Source organism: Microtus pennsylvanicus, chromosome 11 (assembly GCF_037038515.1).
Source record: "Microtus pennsylvanicus isolate mMicPen1 chromosome 11, mMicPen1.hap1, whole genome shotgun sequence".
In the NCBI taxonomy this organism is placed as follows: domain Eukaryota; kingdom Metazoa; phylum Chordata; class Mammalia; order Rodentia; family Cricetidae; genus Microtus; species Microtus pennsylvanicus.
The window spans coordinates 46,231,903-46,253,125 of record NC_134589.1 but is presented as its reverse complement, the minus strand read 5'-3'; the positions used below and the strand labels follow the sequence as shown (position 1 = coordinate 46,253,125).

The 21,223-nt window shown below is 52.5% G+C and overlaps 2 protein-coding genes across 3 annotated transcripts; both read right to left on the bottom strand.

Moving 5' to 3' along the window:
* Positions 1–6,355: 6,355 nt before the first annotated feature.
* On the bottom strand, positions 6,356–7,842 carry Ovca2 (OVCA2 serine hydrolase domain containing). Its single transcript, XM_075991693.1, has 2 exons — positions 7,549–7,842; positions 6,356–7,336 (listed from the first exon to the last, which is right to left on the bottom strand). Exons 1-2 carry the CDS (start codon positions 7,730–7,732, stop codon positions 6,837–6,839), a joined length of 684 nt encoding a protein of 227 aa, XP_075847808.1. The 5' UTR covers positions 7,733–7,842; the 3' UTR covers positions 6,356–6,836.
* Dph1 (diphthamide biosynthesis 1) lies at positions 7,203–20,445 on the bottom strand. 2 transcript variants are annotated; one of them, XM_075991681.1, is made up of 13 exons: positions 20,311–20,445; positions 16,055–16,207; positions 15,875–15,938; positions 14,236–14,357; positions 13,534–13,691; positions 13,274–13,395; positions 10,590–10,658; positions 10,112–10,268; positions 9,887–9,987; positions 8,820–8,898; positions 8,156–8,299; positions 7,876–7,982; positions 7,203–7,336 (listed from the first exon to the last, which is right to left on the bottom strand). In XM_075991681.1, the coding sequence occupies exons 1-12, from the start codon at positions 20,369–20,371 to the stop codon at positions 7,893–7,895; spliced, it is 1,320 nt and encodes a 439-aa protein (XP_075847796.1). In that variant the 5' UTR covers positions 20,372–20,445; the 3' UTR covers positions 7,203–7,336; positions 7,876–7,892. The 2 variants fall into 2 exon arrangements, with proteins under 2 accessions (XP_075847796.1, XP_075847797.1); XM_075991682.1 differs by having other exon boundaries at positions 7,876–7,973.
* Between the last annotated feature and the right edge of the window lie 778 nt (positions 20,446–21,223).

Below are 21,223 nucleotides of genomic sequence, written 5' to 3'. Positions count from 1 at the left end.
CGCTTGAGGTAGTGGCTGAGTCACTCGCCCCGGGGCCCCGACACGGCCTCTGGCTGTACCAGTGAGACACCAAGGTCTTGGGCGCCCCCTAGAGGCTGCGTTTCATTGGCAGGATGCTTCTGCGCCTGGCCTAGGATTCTGGTCCAAATAAGTTAAGACTGCCCTTTGCCAGGTTTCTGTGGTGTGCTCCGAATCCATCTTTTCCACGAACGGTCTTGTACATCAGCACGAGACAAGCACTGCGGACCCACAGTCGGCTCCGCAATTTCTGAGCTCTAGGAGAAACGGACACAGTCTCTCGGTCGAGGAATACGCTTTCTAGCTGAAGCAGAGTGTTGGGGACGTGAAGGCTCACCAGAAATGCTCTTAGCAAATCCCAAATAGCAAGCAAGATGTCTGTTTTTTCTCCTTTTAATGGGGTTAGATCGTAGGCGTCTGAAAAAAAGCCCCCAGCCTCTGTGTGTCTATCCGCTGACTGATCAACACAGGGTTCAACGTGTCCACTGTTTGCCGTCATTGCATCGCTATGGGGAGGACCACAGAGTCCTGTCCAAGCGTCTCTGTGTACTCCTCCGCTCCTCTCGCCATGCCCCCACGCCTCCCGCCCACGTCCTCGGGTTTTACTACGCAGCTATGGCTGGCCTCGAACTTTCTATGTAGACAGGAAGGCCTCAAACTCACAGAGCCTCGTCAGTCTCCCGTGCGCAGGGATTAAACACCATGCCCCGCCTTTTAACTCAACTTTTCCCTCCTGCCTTATCTCTGGGTCAACCTGGTGCAGCTTTCTCCCCTTGCTGAACACATGCCGCCCCCATTTAGAACCTAGAGATAGAATTGGGCTATTCTGGGGAACCTGCCCCACATCGCATGAGCCCGTTTGGCCAGTTCTCACTCCTCTAGAAAGGGGTTTCTGCCAAGCTCAGCAGTCATTCCCTCTCTTACAAGCTCTGCCTATGCCTTCTACATCAGTGAGTGCTGAGGTGGTCTCTCGGTGCCAGAGCTGGCCACTGGCCAGTTGCCCTCTCCATCACTTGTCAGGCTAGCCCTTCCCTTTGTGGATGCTCCAGACAATTTCCTAGACTCTCTTATAGAGGACCCTTTACTCATTTCTGAAGTCCAGGCTATGCTCCTCAACTCCCTTACCTTCCCTGCGGTTTCCACCATCTGACTTGTACCTTCCCGCCTGCAGCCGAGTCAAGAAACCTTCCAAGACTTCCAGCCTTCACCACCCCTCTTCCCCGGCCTCTTGCTGGGGTTTCCTTTCCTTGGCCCCCCCAAGAGAAAGAGAAAGCTACAGTGACCATACAGGGCGTGATACCACCGCGAGGGATCTTCCGGCGTCACAGACCTGCCGGCTCTAGGAATCCAGGAATGTGGTTGGGGGCTACCAAGTGAGGACCCCCGAGGTCCAGGCGAGAGAGGACTGAGCCCCCCAGGACTCCCGAAGCCCAAAGGGGAGAGTAAATAAATACGCAAAGGGGCTGCACCCTCCCTGCACTGTCCTCCTCCAGCCCGCCGCCTGCAGTTCCGGAAAGTTAACCCCTTGGAGACCAAGCCTGGGGTTACGTACTCCCCCTACCCAATCCTGCTTCCGCGCGCACACCCTCCTCCCGCTCCCAACTCCAAGTCGCTTCGTCCCGTCTTCCCCTACGCTGCCCCCCCCCCGCGCTTGCCACTATAAATAGCCTCTTTTCCCGTTTCCTAAATTCCCTGCTGACGTCGGCAACGCGTCAGTGTGTAGGAGCCGCGGCCGCATGAATGAGCCGCCGCACGAGTACTACGCGCGCCTATAAAAGCCGCGGCGCCGGCCGGGCTGCGGGAGGCAAGCCAGCACTGGGGCGACGCGGCCCGCCAGGTAAGGACCCACCGACGGTCGGAGATGGGCCGATGCACGGATACCATGGGAAGGCAAGGAGGGGACCAGCGGGCGGAGGGTTGGAGGGTCGCTCCGGAGTGAGGAAGGGGACAGAGTGGGAGGGACGAAGGTTCCTTGCAGCTTGGAGGAGCAGGGGCCGGAGGCTGACCCAACCCTATGCAGCACCTGCCGGGACCCAAATGAAGACGCAGGACACTCTGGAGAAACATGGAGCGGAGAACCGAGCCCCCCGACCCCATTTCCCGAAGCTGAGCGGCACCTGCGCCATCCTTCTAAGAAAGTGGGGAGAAGGTGCTGGAGTCCCAGGAGACGCGCCCCCTCAATTCCCTCCCTGTCCGCAGAGCGGTGACTCAGCCTAGATGGCCCCGACTGATTGAGCCGGGGCGGCCACGACAGACAGACGCACACCTCGACCCTGCGACTCTCTCGGGACCCCTGCCCCGCATGCTGCCCAGACGCCCCTTCCCCGTCCTGTCCGGTCCCTTCGGGCTGTCCCACTGCCCAGGACTTCCCGCCTCTGCGAGTGGAGCTGTCCTCTCAGGACCAGGCGGGGGCGGGGCTTCGGCCAGGCGCCCCACTCCACCCCCACCACCACCGCACTGCCGGAAGTGCCTCCCCACTGGGACATCTTTGACGTCACAGGACTCTGACGTCAACGGTCGCGTGCCTGTCCCCGCGTGTTTGGGCGGAGGGGGACATGAGAAGCAGCAGCGCCCCGGCCGCGGGCGACGGGACATCCCCGCCCGGGCAGTGCGCCGGCACCTTGGCTCTAGACTGCTTACTGCCCGGGCCGCCCTCAGTAACAGTCTCCAGTCACGGCCACCGACGCCTGGCCCCGCCCCAGGACCGCCGACCCCGGGCCCCTCCGCGCCTCCCTGCGCCGCTGTCCGCGGTGCTGATGCAGCGCAGGAGCCTCCCTCGGGCCCGCCCGTCCAAGGTCCCCGTGGGCTGCTGTGGGCGCTGGTCCCGCACACGCTCGTACAGCCCCAGCCGCCCCCGCCGCCTGCGCTGCTGACGTCAGCCTGACAGTCCCGCCCCCGCGTCTCCAGGGCAACCGTGGCTTTCGATTGTTACTGTGGGAACCGGAGGTAACAGTCTACAGCCATGGTCGCCCCGCAGCACGCCCACGCTCCCCACCACGCCGAGTTCTGCCAGCCCGGGTTTGGGCAGATGCAGAGCAAGAGGAGGCGGGGCGGCGACGCAACATCCGATGTGTCTGCGGGGGTGGCAGGAGGTGTGCTCAGAGAGGCAGCCTATGAGGCTGTTGCCTGCGCATCCACCCAGGCACAGAAACAAGCCAGGTCCGCGGAGTGTCTGAGCATCCTTCTCAGTGACAGTCCGGTTTTTCCAGTCGAGCTATCTGCTACCTACTGGTGGCAAAAAAAATTAGGTTGTTCTGAGATAAGAATTTTTATCTCCTGAGGAGGGGGGTGTGGAGGACAGGTGAGACCAGAAGTCCTTCAAGAAGGGAAGAGGAAACACGTTTGCCTGCAGAGGGCTAAAGGGGCCGGAGAGGGAAATTTATCACACGTTTCTTTCAGAAACTCCCAGATGAGCAGGCATAGGGCAAAGAATTCATTTCCTGATAGAGCTACAACCTCTCTATGACTTTGTCTCCCCAACTTTCTCCTGAACCACAGGAGATGATCCTTGCCGGCTGATAGTGGCATATGCCTTTAATCCTAGCACTCGGGAGGCAGAGGCAGGAGGATCTCTGTGAGTTTGAGGCCAGCCTGATCTACACAGGGAATTCCAGGACAGCAAGTTCACCCGATCCCTTCTCCCTTCAGTTGGTCTCTAAGTACTGTATCCAACGTGCCATGACAAGGAGTACCACAAAGGCCAAATCTGTGGCTAGGGCTGCTGAGGGACTCTGCTAGGGTACTGTCTTCAGGGCTTTAAAAATCCTCTGATCTAATCGAGGCAGAAGAAACAAACTACAGCGACATTCTGAACCCATCAGAAGAACGTGGGCAGAAGGTTGCCTGTACAATGCTGCGATTGTCTGGTATCCTAGAAAGCATTTAGTGTAAACCATGCCCTCTTCCCCCAAGGATTATTTTACGGGTTGGAAAGCTGAGGCCTAAGTTGGGCATTTAGCCTATAGTGAAGTGGTAGTTACTGCCTGCTTTCTACAGCAGAGAAACCACCAAAGCCAGGAGCAGTGGTGATAAGTACATGCAGGCCCAGCTACTCAGGAGACTGAGGAAAGTGAGCCCGTGAGTTCAGAAGCTCCAGGCTAGCCTGGGCAATATGGTGAGATCCTCTGCGTCTCAAACAACGGGGAGGGAGGCATGTGATGGCAACAGGCAAGAATGTGAACTTCTGGATCCGAATCACCCAATCTTGAGTAATGTACTTAGCCTTTGTGTCTGTTTCCTCAATTGTAAAATTCGGTTATTAGGTTAATGACAGTACTTACTTCATGACATTACAAAGTAAAATTAGGCAATAAGACGGTGGGCTGAACACAGAGCTCCATGGTACAGTCTGTGCTTAGCATGCCCAAGATCCTGGGTTTGGTTCAAGGCACCAAAAATAAATGAATTAAGCCTTGGTGGCAGATACTTTTGAATCCCAGCATTTGGAAGACAGAGAGAAATAAGTGGATTTCTGTGAGTGCAAGACTAACCAGAACTCTGGTGAGACCTTGTCTCAAAAATAAATGAGATGATGGGCTTCTACTTGTCCCCTTGTCTGGTACAGTTATTTCTCAATAGATGTTATTTTCTAGCCTCTGGACCTTATTTGCCTGGGCTATAAATTGAAAAAAAAAAAGTGTGCTTTTGTTTTTGGAGACAGAGCTTCTCTATGTAACTAGCTTTGTAGACCAGGCTGGCCTCAAACTTATGGAGATCCACCTGCCTCTGCCTCCTAAGTGCTGGGATTAAAGGTGTGCACCACCAGGCCTACACAGCTAAATTGAAACTTTCACAGCAGTGATTCCTCAGGGGACCTGCTTTCTCTCCCCTGCAGAGGGTTCTTAGTCCCATTAGAAGCCCTTTCCTAGTATTACATATTTTACCAGGGATTTAAAACTCTACCCAAGTTTTCAAATACCCAGCTCAGGAATGACGGGGCAGTCTGTCAAACAGATCTAGCTTTCTCTAAGAGTTCCAATTGAACAAACGTTCCTCATGTAAGTGGCTCACAGGGGTTCAGGCTGCCTGGTGAGAGGTGACAACCATTCTGATTTACAGGAGGAATCTTTAGTCCAAGCATGAGCATTTCTGCTTCACCTAATAAGGCTCTGCCTAAACCTTCTCCTCCTTTTCCGCATAGAGCCAGGTCCTGAAGACCATTCACATGGATCTTTATTTAGAGGACTCCCAAGGAGTGCAGGTCCTTTTCCCCAGGGAATCCCGCCTAGAGGGGGCAGCCTAGGACTGCCGGAGTCTGAGTACTGATTTGCAGATCCATCATTTTCAGAAAAGCAGAAATAGTAAGGGGCCAAAGCCAATAGGTTTATAGGAGTAATCCCATCTGTTGCAATGTCTTCTTGTCAGGAAAGTAACCCCTGGAAGATACAGCAAGGCAGAGACCAACTCCCTACAACCAGTAAACTGGACCTTCGGGTATAATTCCGTTCTTTTTTTTCCCTTTAATTTAATTTTTTTTTAAATATTTATTTAGTAAACAATTTTCTTTCTGCATGTATGCCTGAAGGCCAGAAGAGGGCACCAGACCTCATTACAGATGGTTGTGAGCCACCATGTGGTTGCTGGGAATTGAACTCAGGACCTTTGGAAAGAGCAGGCAATGCTCTTAACTGCTGAGCCATCTCTCCAGCTCCCTTCCCTTTAATTTTAAAAAGATTTCAGTGTGTATGCGGATTTGTTTTCATGTTTTGGCAGTCAATGCCTTTACCTGCTGAGCCATCTATCTCACGGCCCCTTTGGTGGAAGTCTTAAGTTCCAGACTAAAGAAGCCAGGGGCCTGGCTGATCCCACAGAAGACTACATCTGAGTAGTCTGGAGGAAGGAAACACCTGGCCTGTGGAGACGAGGCTGCCCTCAAAGTCAGATCCTACCTCTGCCTGCATGTGCCTCACCCTGGGCACATATACCATGTGCATGCCTGGGACCGCGGGTTAGAGCCTCTGGAACTAGTTATAGATGTTTGTGAGCTGACACGTGAGTGCTGGGAACTGAACCTGGGTCCCCTGCAAGAGCAGGCTGTTTTCTTCAGCCCCTCCACTTCTCTGCCAAGGATGACTTGGAGTATCCATGCCAGCCTCAACTTCTACTCAGTTATAAAGCTCCCGAGAGGACAATGGCTTGGGATTAGGTAGGATCCTGTGATGTCCTAGAAAAAGCAGTCTGTCATAAGTCAGAGAGCAGCGTGTGGCTGGAGTGAACACTGAAATAAGAACATGGCAAGGCAGTAATCCTTAAAGTGCCCAGAACTGACTGTACTTCCCAAGGCTTTCTCAACACATCGGATAATTAGGAAGAACATCAATCTCAGAAACCCTGCAGATGGGCTCCTTAGGAAAAGGCAGTTTATTCTGTGCTGTCTTTGGCCTCTGCAACACCTGGTACAATCCAAGCCTTCAAGCTCAGAGTTCAGAAGGGATGGGGCAGTTATGGAAGAACAGGGCCAGGGACCAAAAGAAAACCAACACTCAATTCTCAGGTACTGGGTTTTAGGAAGCCTAAAAGCAGGTGACCTAGTCAGAGCCTTGTAAAGTGTCCTCTTTCCCCAAAATCCTCAATCTAAACCGCTTTATTGTGTGGCAATCATTGGGGTGCCGACCCGTTTGAGCATCACTCTCCTCTCACGGGCCTTCTGATGTTTATCAAGGCTACCTGCTCCTCTTTGCTCCAGTAAGGGACAGCTGTCTTTCAACTAAGCACGGTAGGAGTGCCACGGTGGAGATTCCAGCATGCTAAGAACAGGAGGGCACGAGACAGCAGCTGCTAGAGCAAGAGGGTGCAGTTCGGAGACATTTGCTGGCCCTTCACTCTGCAAACTGGTCCAAGAACTTGAGGTAGGCCTGACGCTGGGATGCAGCTGCTGGGATGAAGTGTCCGCCAGAGTGGGTGAGGGTGACAGCTCCAAGAAATCGGCTAGCCAATTGCATACTCTCCTGAGAAGGGATGACTCGATCAGTGTCCCCAAAAACATGAAGCGAAGGTAGTGACAAGGGACTCTGTAGGATGGATTCCTTAAGGCCAAGGCCTCGGGGGCAGAACCCCGACACAAGTATGATAAATCGCGGCAAGGGGAAGCGGGGATCGCCTGCCTGACCCAGGGCACAAACAAAAGCGGCTAGTGCAGCCCCCTGGCTGAAGCCAAGAAGTCCGTCAAAAGGCCCTAGCGAGTCCAGGGCTTTTGCCACCGTTTCCAGGGCCGCCTCCAAACCCCTGCACGCCGCAGGCTCTTCCAGCGCGGAGAAAACATCTGCTTCCTGTTCGGAAAACCACCAGCCTCGAGGCTGCTCCTCCGGAGCACAGGGCCCTAGAAGCAGATGGGAGAAGAGCACGGGACCAGGATTAGAGGGGGCCGGGGAGAAAGGGGAGGGCAAGCTTGGGAGGGACGCGGAAGGAACTGGATACAGATAAAGGAGAAGATCAGGGCGCGCAGGCTGGAGCCTGGGTGAGAACCCGGAGGTCCGCTGTGCTGAGGGGGCCGGTAAGTTGCGGGGCATTTCCGGAGCAGGCTTGTCTCACCGGAGTCTGGCCTGGCGCCCTCGGGAGCTGCTGCCTCGGGGACCGGATGTGGCCCGCTGAGGCACACGAGCTCTGCGCGGCCCCGCAGCGCCTTCCTCAGCGCTCCAGTCTTCTCACGGAAGCCCCGTTCGCTCTGCCGGAAGCCCGCCAGGCACAGCACTCTCAGGGGCTGCCGCGACGCCATCCCGCAGAGCCACCGGAAGCGGGTCTTCACTGGGCGGAAGTGGGACCTGCGAGGGGCGGGGCCCGAGCCGACAACACCCAGAAGGCGGGGACGCGGAGGGCGGGCGCTAGGAAGACAAAAAGGTGGGGTGTGGCCGTAAATACCTGCGGCTGGAGACGCCTCAGGGAGCCAGCGGGGCAGCCTTCCGGTCCGCGCAGTTGCAACCCCCACAGGCCGGGGCTGGAGACGGGCCTCGGGAGCCCTGCTGCACCTGAGGGAGGCGGCACAGCCGGGTCTCACTACTGCGACCTCCACCCGGCAACCGAGCATTTCCCCCGGTGTCCTCAGGGCGGCGGCCGTGGCTCACGTCGCTGGGGAGGCAGCCTGAAGCCAAGGCTGTGCCTGCAGGATCACAGCTCCGCCATCGGTGAGGTCCCCGCCTACCTTGCCGAGCTGGCCGAGCTGGCCAAGACCCCGGGGTCCTGGGTCCCGACCGTGATTCACTGTCCATGGCCCTAAAGAGCTGCCGGCGTAGAAGTCCATAGGGTAGGGCTGCTGCCAGGAAATGTCCTTCAGGGCCACGGCCGCCTAGGGAAGAAAATGACAGCCATACTGTTTTTTTTGGCCTCTGCATTAGTAAATCTGACCAAAGCCTAAGAAGGGTATTATCTATTATTACAGAATATATACTACAAAAAGGAAATGTGAGGTAAGACTCTCATTTACACAGAGAGTCAGGTGTGGTGGCTCTTGCCTCTCAGCACTGCAGTTTCGGCCATCCTGGGTATTAAGACCAATTTGTTTGTTTTTTTTGAGACAGGGTCTCTCTGTATAACAGTCCCGGCTGTCCTGAAACTCGCTCTGTAGATCAGGCTGGCCTCGAACTCACTGAGATTCTCCTGCCTTTGCCTTCCAAGTGTTGGAATTAAAAGTATGTGCTACCACTGCCCGGCAGGCCAGTTCTTAAATACACAAACCAACAAAACTACGAAGCAAGATGGTGGCCCAACCTCGGAACATGCTTACCCATGCCAGCCATCCCACAAGCCTCCCTTGACAGAATGTACAAAGTTCACTCCCCAGCAGATTTTCCAAATGTAGTTGTTACCTCGTAGGGTGTCAGCAGTGGCTTGGAAAAGGCTGAACCCCAGTCAATGGATAGGCGTGGACATGCCACCTGCACCCACCTAAGAAGAGAAGTCAGGAAGACTTGACATGGAGCCTAGTGGTTGTGGCCCAAGCCTTTAATCTTAGCACGGGAGGCAGAGGCAGGCAACCTCAGTGAGTTCGAGGCCAGCCTGGTCTACAGACTGAGTTCCAGGACAGCCAGAGCTGTTTCACAGAGAAATCCTGTCTCAAAAAACGGGGGGAAAAAAAGACGCCATGGAGAGCACCTCTCTCTGAGGTACCACATGACTATTTGGACCATTTTTACATTTTTAAACAGTATGTATTGATTCACTGTTGTTAAGAGTACTACTATATACTGTTGGGAAGGTAACTCTAAAGTGCTTGCCTTGTAAGCCAAGGAGTTGACCTTAACTCCTAGAACTACTGCATTTAAAAAATGGAAAAAAAAAAGTGTGTGTGTGTCATATACACTTGTACCCCAGCACTAGGGAGGCCCAGACAGATGGATTGCAAGCTCCAGGTCAGTGAGAGACCCTGTCTCAGAAAATTTAAAAGAGAGAGAGAGGGTGGACAGCACCTGAAGGTGGACACCAGAGCTCCACATATGCACCGGCTGGGGCGGTGGTGGCACATGTGAATTCGAGGCCCGCCTGGTCTACAGAGCAAGTTCCAGTATAGCCAGAGCAACCCTATCTCCACCTTAAGTGAATCAAATTCAGGTTATCAGACCTTTACTCCATAAGGCCTCTCCCCAGGCCCCTAAGAGCCTTCTGGGGGTAGTTCTTCTGTGGGCGGTTACACCCTTAGAACCAAAGTTTGAACACAGTACCCTCACACTCACCCACCAGACTACCTTGATGATCAGACAAAGCAGTGGCTCATGGTCAAGGATGGCCCTGTTAGATAAGTGCTTGATAAATATTAAAATTCAGGACCACATATGCAATCCCCATTGGCTGTGGCCTTAAGTCAGTGCTGGGCAGAACCTAGTTTCTAAGCTCCCTTTAGCTGGTCACCCTACAAAGGCAAGATGAGGGAACTCACACATCCACCTCAGGAAGTAGACTGAGCTTGCTGGGGAAGATCTCAGAGAGCAGAAGCCTCACGAAGGGAAGTCCCAAGTCTTTGAGCCGAGATTCCAAGTGCTGTTGGGAGAAGGGAGCCCAATTGGAGTCTCTGATGAAACAGCCAAAGCTAGGTACCTTGGCCTACAGATTTCTCCAGCTACTTTCCTGTCGGTCCCCTCCTCCTGATGCCAAACCCTCTCACCTCCAGGATCTTGGGACTACCCTGGCGACCCAAAGTTCCCAGAATAAGGCCCCAGGACTTGGCCGAGCGTGCTGCAGCAATGGCTTTCTGGCGAATGGCTTGCATGCGCTGGTGATCATAGTGCTCTCTGGAGAGGACTTTGCTATATGGGTCATACCTGGAAAGGTGGCCAGGATCACTGTGACAGTCAGAGTCACACTGTCTGAGAGAGTTCCCGACACAGGATCTAAGCAAGGAATTAAGGAATCTGGCCCCAGGCAGGAATCCACATTGTTACTGAGGAGATCAGTCTCCCAGCTAGGGCAGGGGAGAGGAAAGGAGTGTTTTAGGAGCAGTTTGGGGTCTAAATTCCAGATGTGCCTCAGCCAGGGATGGCTGCCATTTAGTGAACAGGGGATGTGGAATAGCCTATGAGGGAGGGCCTCCAGGGCAGAGATTCTCACCCTGACACACATGTTCAGCCCTCCCCAGCCCATACCTGTAAGCAGGGACATTAGGGTTGGCAATCATGACAGACTCCAGATGGAAACGGCCATCTCCAAGATACCTGCAGGGTGGAAAGAGTATGTAAGTGGGCTGGAGAGAAGGCTCAGAGGTTAAGAGCACTGCCTGCTCTTCCAGAGGACCTGAGTTCAATTCCCAGCAACCACATGGTGGCTCACAACCATCTGTAATGAGGTCTGGTGCCCTCTTCTGGCCTGCAGGCATACACACAGACAGAATATTGTATACATAATAAATAAAATATTTTTTAAAAAAAAGAGTATGTAAGTGTGGTATGGAGTAGCACAGGGGTACCCCAGCTTATAGGTCCAGATGACTGAGTCCTCAGCCACCCGTGCTGCTGAGACAGTTCTCAATTCACATTAGGGCCTCTCATATGTACAGCAAGGAGCTGGACTTAGACGCCTGGAAAACACCTCTAGCTGTGCATTGAGTCTTCCGAGAGAAAAGTAAAGGAAGTGCCAAGTCTGACGACAGGCCACCTGAGCTCAGGAAAGCCTAATTTGAAAGCTAAAGGACAGTTTCTCTTTTATTAAGCTCAACACAGACATAAATTATGTTCAGAGTAGGCAGTGGTGGTGCACACCTTTAATCCCAGCACTCAGGAGTCAGAGGCAGGCGGATCTCTGGATCTCTGTGAGTTCAAGGCCAGCCTGGTCTACAGAGCTACAGGAGAAAAGAAACCCTGACTCAGAAAAAATAGATAGATAGATAGATAGATAGATAGATAGATAGATAGATAGATAATAAAGAGAGAGGGAAGGAAGGAGAGAGAAAGAGAGAAAGAAGCTGGGTGGTGGTGGTCTACCAGACAGTATTGGTGCACGCCTTTAAACCCAGAGGCAGAAGGCAGATCTCTGCGTTTGAGGTCAGCCTGGTCTACAGAGTGAGTTCCAGGGCAGTCAAAGCTACATAGGGAAACCCTATTTCAAATCCAAAGCAAATGAAAATTTTTGAGTGTATATAGGCTGCAGAGGAGTTCCAGGGTACACAGAGGCTACTCTAGAACCAGATCAGCACTGACCCAGTAGTTATAACAACTGCTATTTCCTGGTCTTCTGATTTGTCAGGTACAGTGACTCATGTCCTTTTTTCCTTGGCTTTTTTGTTTGTTTGTTTTGAGACAGGGTTTCTCTGTGTAGCCTGGGCTGTCCTGGAACTAGCTCTATACACCAGGCTGGCCTTGAACTCATGTACCCCCACTGCCCCGCTAGTGCCTCATGCCTTTAATCCCAGAACTTGAGAGGCTGAGAGGCAGGGGGATCTCTATGAATTTGAGGCTAACCTGGGCGACACAGTGAATTCCAGGATAGCCAAGGCTACACAGTGAGATCCTGTCTCAAAGAATAAAACAAAACCCACTTGCTCAAAGCTACACAGTATCAAGCAATGTATCTGAGATTTGACACCAGGCTTCCCCACTTGGCTACACTGAACATACCCTCCGAGATGCACTCTCTTATAGTACCTTCCTGAGACCTGGAGAGTCCAGAGCTTATAAGAGAATTCATGGGGGGGGGGGGGCTGGAGAGATGGCTCAGTGGTTAAGAGCATTGCCTGCTCTTCCAAAGGTCCTGAGTTCAATTCCCAGCAACCACATGGTGGCTCACAACCATCTGAAACAAGATCTGATGCCCTCTTCTGGCCTGCAGGCAGACACACAGACAGAATATTGTATACATAATAAATAAATAAAATATAAAAAAAGAGAATTCATCGGTGGCAGCTGCTCTCTCTCTCTTTTTTTATATTTATTTATTATATGTATAGCATTCCTTCCACGTGTGCCTGCAAGCCAGAAGGGGGTGCCAGGTCTCATTATAGATAGCTGTGAGCCACCATGTGGTTGCTGGGAATTGAACTCAGGACCTCTGGAAGAGCAGTCAGTGCTCTTAACCTCTGAGCCATCTCTCCAGCCCCCCCCCCCCCTCAGACCATACATCCTTCTGAGGCCTGCACTCAAGAGTGTCGCCCTCACTGCACATCTTGAAGCCCCGGATGATGGGCATCCTTTATGCTGGCACACATACTTGGGGAATGGCCCTCAGGGAACAGGGCTGCCAGGTCTGACCTGCGGAAGGCCTGCCTATAAGTGAGCCTAAAGGCAGAGTATCCTATTCGGGTGTAGCAAAACCTATGGGACCAGCACCCAAAGCTCTCAGGGGTGGGACTGAGCCACAGTGTCCCACCCACCACTCTTGCCATTAGCTAGGAAAGGACTCCCCTCCCAACCAGAATCAGAACCAGAGGAGCTGTCGGCTCGGAGGCTGGCTGCATTCACACAACATTAAGCATTTCCATTACCTAAAATAATTAGGCGGCAGGAGACACGCTGCTCCTGCTTGTTAGCTGTCCGGATGCTAAATTAATGGGGCTGCAGCCTGGGCGTGCCCATCCATCTTCTCCAATTATATTCCCTCCACTTCTACCCATCCCGATCCCCCCATCAGGCCATCTGAGTTCTGTCTCCACCCTAGGCATAGCCGTCAGGATGGAAGATGGAACATCAGGAAGGTGCAGGTAAACCTCAAGTGTAGTCCCCCCCTGCGCCCCCCCCTTGCAAGGTGACCTTGAGCGCACAGGTTAGGAGCTTTAGACCCAGCCTCTTTTCCTGCCTCAGGAGCCTGAGGCTCCTTCCCTGAGTGGGTTCTAACTTACACAACAGCTTCTACTTCCTTGGGCAGTCGAGGGGATGTGCAGCCGAGGATCTCCCCAGGGGACAGGGGCTTGCACTGTGGGACACTGACATGATAATCAGCTTGCAGCTCCTGTGCAGCTGCCTGTATTGACAATGAGGAAAGGGAAATAAGTCACTGGGAGAAATTCAGGGCCAGAGGAAGAGGTCAGAGCAGCAAGCACGGGAGCCAGGAGCACCCTGGAGTACCTTCTCTACCCCCATGGGATGCTGGCAAACTTACCTGCAGGGTTGACACAAACTGAATGGTGCTGACCAGAGCAAGGGAGCTGCCTGGGGTAAAGGTGAGGCGGACCGAGTCCAGAAGGTGGGCTGTATCTATCCGGATATCCACAAAGACATACAACACACGGAAATCTTGAACTGATGTATCCATGGGAACTACAGAGAAGAGTTCAAAACACTGTTCTAAAAGGCAGGAGGAGCAAGGAGCCTTGCCCAGTCCCAGTGGCTTCGGCTTGGGGGAGATTAGGAGAGAAGGGTGGGTCACAGTCTCCTAGAACTCTTCCTCATCACTTAGCTGGGTACCCAGCCTATTCTACCACCAAGAGCCTTCCTTTCAAACACCTGCATCTGCCAGGTGTGGCAACGCACACCTGCAATCCTAGCAGCTGGGAGGCCAAAACAGAAGGACAGCTGTTAGGTTCCAGGCCTTCCTGAGCTACAGAGTGAGACTGTCTCACAGAAACAAACAAAAACATGAAACATGCACTGCATGTTTGAGTACAGTCTCAGTGAGACAGCAGCATGATTTCCAAGGCAGCCAAATCCAGAGGAAAGAGCCACCCGCAAAGCAGAAAGGCTGAAGTCATCCTGGAAACCAGAAGGGATTCTGGGCTTGCAAGCAGGACAAGAGCACATGACAGAGAAGGTTACCCAGCAGCCTGCCTCCCTGCCAGTACTCTGGTGTCCCAGCCCACCATACCTAGACAGCTGTGGCCATAGTGCACCAGAAAGTCGACTCCCAAGGCCCTTGCAGTAAAGTCATCTACACAGCAAGCCCCGTAGGTCACGTCGCCCATCACCACCACTTCAGCCTTTGTGAACCTGTAGGGGTGGGGTTGAGGAAACCATGGGACGGTGACACAGAATGAGTCTGGAGACGGTCCTAGCTCTGGAGGTGTCTCAGGACCGAGCTCTTCTTTCCCCACATCTTCCAAGTCCTTGAGTTGGCAGCTGCCAACCAAGAGTAGGAGGGGTGCAGCTGCCACCTCCCTCAGCCCTGGCAGCAGCTCCTGGAACAGTTGCTATGTGAGGATACGTCTGCAGCACCCTGCCCAGCCCTAGACTGCAAGCAGGACCCCTACCCGACAGAAGTGTGTGCACAGAGCCCAACACAGACCACCCCCCAGATTCTGACTCATTATACCCAGGCAACAAAAGATCTCCCCACCCTCCCTCACAAGCACTGGCACTGTTGTCTGCGTGGGTATGGATGCATGGATACGTAACGGCCTCCCCCTGCCCAGACCCCACCAACTCCCCACCCTTAGGCAAGGCCATGGGTGCCCAGGATGGGAAGGACCCATGCACAGCTCCCCCACAGCACATGGCGCTGCCCACACTCCTCATGCATCAGGACGAGTGGGCTCTGGACAGCACATTGTTATGAGATCTGTTGCCAGGCCTGAATCACTAAGGGGGCAGGGTGGGTAGGAAAGACCCTGTACCCTAAACTCACCGCTGGAACAGCAGGAGGCTGAGTTCTCCCAGGAGGAGCCCATACCTGGGCACAGATGCTGGTTCTGTGACTGGGTTCCCCCAGTCTTCCTCTACGGTGTAGTGGGGGAAGCTAACGGGCTGCCAATCTGCCCCCCTCCTCCACCCCTTCCCCAAATCAGGCTGTGCACAGAAGCAGATTATTCAGCTCCTTAGAATGCAGCCCAGGCTCTGAGTCAGCCAGAGCACTTAATTTTTTATAGATTAAAATGTATGCAAATTGGCCTGAGCCCCAGAGAGCATCCCCAAGGGGCAAGAGGGTGGGAGCAGGGAAGTGGGTCTGTGGTGGCAGGGAGGGAGAGGGGTGAGGGCAGCAGCAGGGAAGTGGGAGGTTCTCAGCACGAGATGACCTCCCCTTTCTTCAATCCCTTCGCTGTGCTCCTGCTGGCTCCAGATGGCTGAGCACTGTTCCCCCACCCCCCAGCAATGGCTCATTGTCATGAAGAAACTTAGAAGGAGGGGGTAGAGGAACTGAACACCTTTCCCTAGGCATCCCTCTCCTCTGCCACCCATGCCTGCTCCCACCCAAGCTGAGCCAGAGAAAAAGAGGCACCCTCTTCAACTCCCCAACTTCTTACCCTCCTCTCTGCTCCCCTTAACAGCAGACCCTCACCCATTTAGGTTCCTCCCAGATGCTACCACCTGCTCTGGCCTAGAAACTAGAATTAACTTCTTTGCCTTAGTCCAGATTATACAGGGCAAGGGAGTTTTGTGTTGAGTTTTCCCCTGTGTGTGTATATATTTGCAGGAGGCTTAGGGGCTAGCCAGTGTGGTCCAGAAGAGAAAATTTAGGCTAACCTATATTGGGCAAAGACTCAGCTGGCTCTCTAGTGCCCAAGCCTTACCTTTCCAAGATATCCACAATGGTGCAGGCAAAGAGGAGGAGGCCTTCTGGCATTTGTAAGGCCACTGCAAGACAAAGAAGACATGAAAGCAGAGGGCCAGAGATGGGACACGGGGACATGGCTGTGTCTGAGCAGGCGACCTCTCCAATCTCACCCCAGCTCCATCCTTTGGGGCCTCACCCTTCTTGGCCTGGGCTTGCTGGATCCTCCAGATGGTCTTCGGGATCTCAAAGTTGTAGTTAGAAGGCAGGGCTTGAACAGCAGTCTGTAGCTGGGGGTTGTTCAGGATCTCAGAGGGGATCTGATTGGCCAGTCGACCCCGAGAGATGCGCCCTAGAACAAACATAAGGCTTGGGTCTGCATCTGCCCTAGACCCCAGGCAACCAGAGCCACTTACTTAATCTGTTAATACTAAACTGAAGGCCCAGGTTCTAAACACAAAGGACGTCCACCCAGCTTTTGCTTCAATTGAATCATCCTACAGAGATAGCCCATACACCAGGCAAAAACTTGCATAATTTACTTCTACGCCATGAGATCACTCACATAGAAGTAACCATAAGCCACAGAGAAACCCTGTCTCGAAAAACCAAAAAAAAAAAAAAAAAAAAAAAAAGAAGTAACCATAAATCATAAACAGGGATGTGGCTCACCCAAGACTAGAAATGGCACCAAAGAGACTTAAAAGCAAAGGAGCGTCTGGTCACACAACTGCAGTCCCATTGACTTGGCCCACATTGAATAACTCGTGCCTTCATCTCTCTTCTCAGTTAAAAGGGGAATAAGGCCGGGCATGGTGTGCACACTCAAGGCAGGAGGACGGAGGTGTCAAGACCAACAAGGGGGGATGCCAGGAGGTGGTGGTGCACGCCTTTAATCCCAGCACTCCAAGAGGCAGAGGCAGGCGGATCTCTGTGAGTTCGAGACCAGCCTGGTCTACAAGAGCTAGTTCCAGGACAGGCCCCAAAAGCTACAGAGAAACCCTGTCTTGAAAAACAAAACAAAACAAAAAAAGATCAACAAGGACAACACAGGGGTTGGGGATTTAGCTCAGTGGTAGAGCGCTTGCCTAGCAAGCCCAAGGCCCTGGGTTCGGTCCTCAGCTTCAGAAAAAAAAAAGACAGCAACAAGGACAACATAAAAGACCTTGTCTCAAAAAAACGAAAACAAAAACCCATCTCTAAATTTGAGGTTAGCCTGGCCTATACACAACGAGTGCCAAGCCACCCAGAGCGACAAAGCGAGACCCAGTCTCAGCAAGCAGCAACAACAACAAAACCCACAAAAATCAAGGGTGAAGAAAAGGTAAAGTGCTTGTCACATAAGCATGAGGACCCTGAGTTCAGATCCTCCAGCACCCACCCCTCCCACACACAAAGCTGATCACAACAACAATACAAAGTCAGGCGATGGTGACAGTCAGGATCTCTGTGACTTCAATGCCAGCCTGGTCTACAGAGTGAGTTCCAGGACAAAACAGAGCTACTGAGCTATTACACAGAGAAACCCTGTCTTGATAAAAAGCTGCTCACAACAGCAGGCCTGTGTTTCCAGAGCTGGCCTGTTGGACAGCCGGTCTAGGCAAATCACTGAGCTCCAGGTTCACTGAAGATGGGGTGCTGCAGACGGCTTAGCAGTTGTGAGCACTGGTTACTGACAACACCCTGAAACTCCAACTCCAGGGGATCCAACACCCATTTATGGTCTCCCGGGGTCCCTGTGCATGTATGCATACAGGATACACACATACACAAATAAAAAAATAAATCCTTAAAAAACAAGCAAACAGCCAGGCGATGGTGGTGCACGCCTTTAATCCCAGCACCTGGGAGGCAGAGGCAGGTGGAGCTCTGTTAGTTCGAAGCCAGCCTGGTCTACAAGAACTAGTTCCAGGACAGGCTCCAAAACTACTCTAAACCCTGTCTCGAAAAAACAAAACAAACAAACAAAAAACCGAAGGTGGAAGACTGGAAAGATGACTCAGGGTACGGTGCCTGCCTCTAAGCCTGAGGACCTGAGTTCAATTCCCTGATCCCTATGGTAAGAAAAGAACTGACTCCCTTGAGTGATGTTATGATCTCCACACAATGCTGCTGTACAGTTGTGTGTGCACACAATACATACACAACAAATAAATGTTTATTTTATTCTTTTTTCTCTGAGATGGGTCTCTCTGTGTAGTCTTGGCTGTTGTAGAACTCACTCTGTAGACCAGGCTGGCCTCAAACTCAGAAATCCACCTGCCTCTGCCAGGATTAAAGGTGTACCACCCTGCCTGGCTTAAAAAAATTTTTTTAATTAAAAAGGTGGAGAACAAGGCACCTGACACTGACCTCTGGTCTATATACACATGTATGCACGCGCACACACGCACACACACACACACACACGGGGCCCACACAGACCACACACTTGCACACACACACACAAAATTAAGCTGGGCATGGTACAGAAGGCCTGTAATCCCTGCTACTTAAGCAGGTAGAAAAATCACAAGTTCACAGCCAGGGTTAGTTGTATAACTCAGGCTGCTTGCTTAGCATGTACAAGGTCCTGGGTTCAATCCCCGGTATCTATCTCCTCTCTCTCTCTGGTCCTGGGTTCAATCCACAGTATCTCCTCTCTCTCTCTCTGTAATGTTTTAAAATTTGGGTGGTGGCGGTCATGGTTACTCATTTAGGTTACAGTGAAACCCTGTCTCAAAGCAGCCACAATTGGCGGCAGAGGGGGCAGCTCAGTCGTTAAGAGCACTGCTGCTTTTCTAAAGGCCCAGCGTTTGAGTCCCACCACCCTCATTGGGCAGCTCATAACCACTCCAGCTCCAGGGGAATCTGACAGTTTCTTCCTACCTCTTCTGTCACCCACACAGGCGACACACATATACATAAGCAAAAGAAAACTTTAAAAAACTTCTTTTAAGCTGGGCGGTGGTGGCGCACGCCTTTAATCCCAGCACTCGGGAGGCAGAGGCAGGCGGATCTCTGTGAGTTCGAGGCCAGCCTGGTCTACAAGAGCTAGTTCCAGGACAGGAACCAAAAAGCTACGGAGAAACCCTGTCTCAAAAATCCAAAAAAAAAAAAAAACAAAAACAAAAAAACACCTCTTTTAAAGGGAAATAAACTCCATACATTGAATTAACAAGTTCCCTAGTCTGTATCCCTTATGTTTGTTCAAGGGCAGAAAGAACACACTTCAGTACCATCAGAGGACAAACAGATAAGAAGAGTGACCTTACACATTAGGAGGAACATTCTAGCCTGGGCAGAGAGGTATATAAATAAGCCCTTGAACAAAAAGAAAACAGTGAAGCCAGCAGGATAGCCTAGAGGCCTGTATCCAAACCTGAGGGTCTGGGCTCCATCCCTGGGACCCACACAAAGGGAGAAATTGACTCCATTAGCTGTCCTTTGACCCCCATAGGCACTGTGACACACACGTCACATAAATAAGTAAAATGAATGTGTAAAAAATCTAAATTTTAAAAAATATTCCATTTCTGTGTTTAAAAAAAAAAACTTATGCTCACCAGCAAGGAATTATCCTGGCCATCCTATTCTCCCAGCACAGGGTCTTACTAGGAGCCAAACAGTTTGGAGATGTGAAAAGACAAGAAATAAATATAGTCATCCATACCTACAGAGCCTGTGTTACACAGCAGAACTTCTGCTGGGGTCCCTATGATAGGAGGACCTCCCAGACCTGTCCACTCATCTACTGTGGTGGAGGGCAGTATTGAAGAACTCTATAGCCTGGTAGGCTGGGGCCCTGAGACCACATTTAAATATTACCGCTGTCACAACATTTGGTCAGTTGTTTTCATGGCTTTGGACAAACTAGCTTAGATTTGACCGCTTCCCGGCAGACTCTCTTAGACAGGTCCAACTCCCTTGCAGTCTTTTTGGACGGGGCACACGTACTAGCGGGAGGAGCAGTAGGCACCTCCTCCTTTTTCAAGGAAGTCACCTTCTGTTTTCATCAGTGCACCTCGCCCCCCAGTTGAGTAGAGATCCTTGGGCCAGGGTAGTACTTTAGTCCTTATACCTAGCACAGGGATGGCATTTAGTGGGCGCTGGTTAGTGCCTGGTGAAGGATACCAAGCGCCTCTTCGCAGAAATAAAACCATTCCTTCCGAGTTCACTTGTAAAACGCGACACGCACCCTTCCCTCTGGATCTGTCTTACTGACACTCTTCCGGAGTCAGTCTGCCAGCCCGGATTGGGTGTAGTTCCACCTTGAGGATCATAAACTCCCAGGAGGGACAGCTCTTCCCGCCCCGAAAGACTGGGTCCCTGGGTCTCTGGTGAAGGGAGTCCGAAACTTCTAACAGCAGGAGACTTTCGGGTCTCAAGGAGAAAGGAGTCACCTTCTGCCCTGTCCCTGACCTGGGGGTCCCACCCGAGATGCAAAGCCTTCAGACACAGCGTTGCTGCACCCACCTCTGCCAGGGCCGACTCGGCTTCCTGGCTCCGCTGTCTCGGAAACAATCAGCGCCGCCATCACCCCGGAGCCCACGTGGGGACCAAAAAGGCAGTGCTGGAAGAACGCGGAGAACCCAGGCAGCACTATCGACAGCCGAGAGGCAGGCAGAGGGCGGGGACTCTCGCAGGGCGGAGACAAAAGGGAGATGTGGGCGGTGCTACAATGGGCCGCCTTCGGTCCAAAAGGTCTGGACTCTCAGGACACTCAGGTCCTCTAGTGGTCTCAAGACCACTGCAGTTGCCTTCTGAACGACTTTGTCCCCACGCTCTTCCCTGGCCTGGTTCAAAGCTGTCACTGGCCGATAAGTGTGCCTGAGCGAGTTCTGCCGACCTTCCTGTTGCTCCCCACTCTCACCCTTGTTCTTTTTTGGTAAGCAGTAGTCTGTCAGCTGACATAGACACATTCTCTACCCAGAGGATGCTGCTGTCCCAAAAGAATGGAGCCTTAGTGCCTACCAGCCCAGCTCCCACGCTGAAAATTTGATGTGGATTGCTGTGCGCCCACCATGTGGAGGATTGATATGGGAGAAGCTGGAAACTATAAAGGCTTTCTTGGAAGCATGGGGCAGCCAGAGACCTCCAATTCTCTAAACCTTCTGGGTCCTGGCAAGCTTTGGCCTATCTAGGCTGTCTTTCAGGCGATAGCCTTTTTCCTGATCGGTGGACAGCACTCCTGGGACCCTAAGAGAAGGCAGAGTTGCCAGTGAGACAGCCTCGACCTTTGTAAGAACAAAGCACCTGCAGGGATGACCCTCAGCAGTCAGCACCACAAAGCCGGGTCCCCAGGACTCTAACCCCTCCCCCATCGCTCCCATCCTCCTCTCTCTGCAGTGGTGCCATGAGCACAGCTGTCCCTTTAAGACAGCTCTGT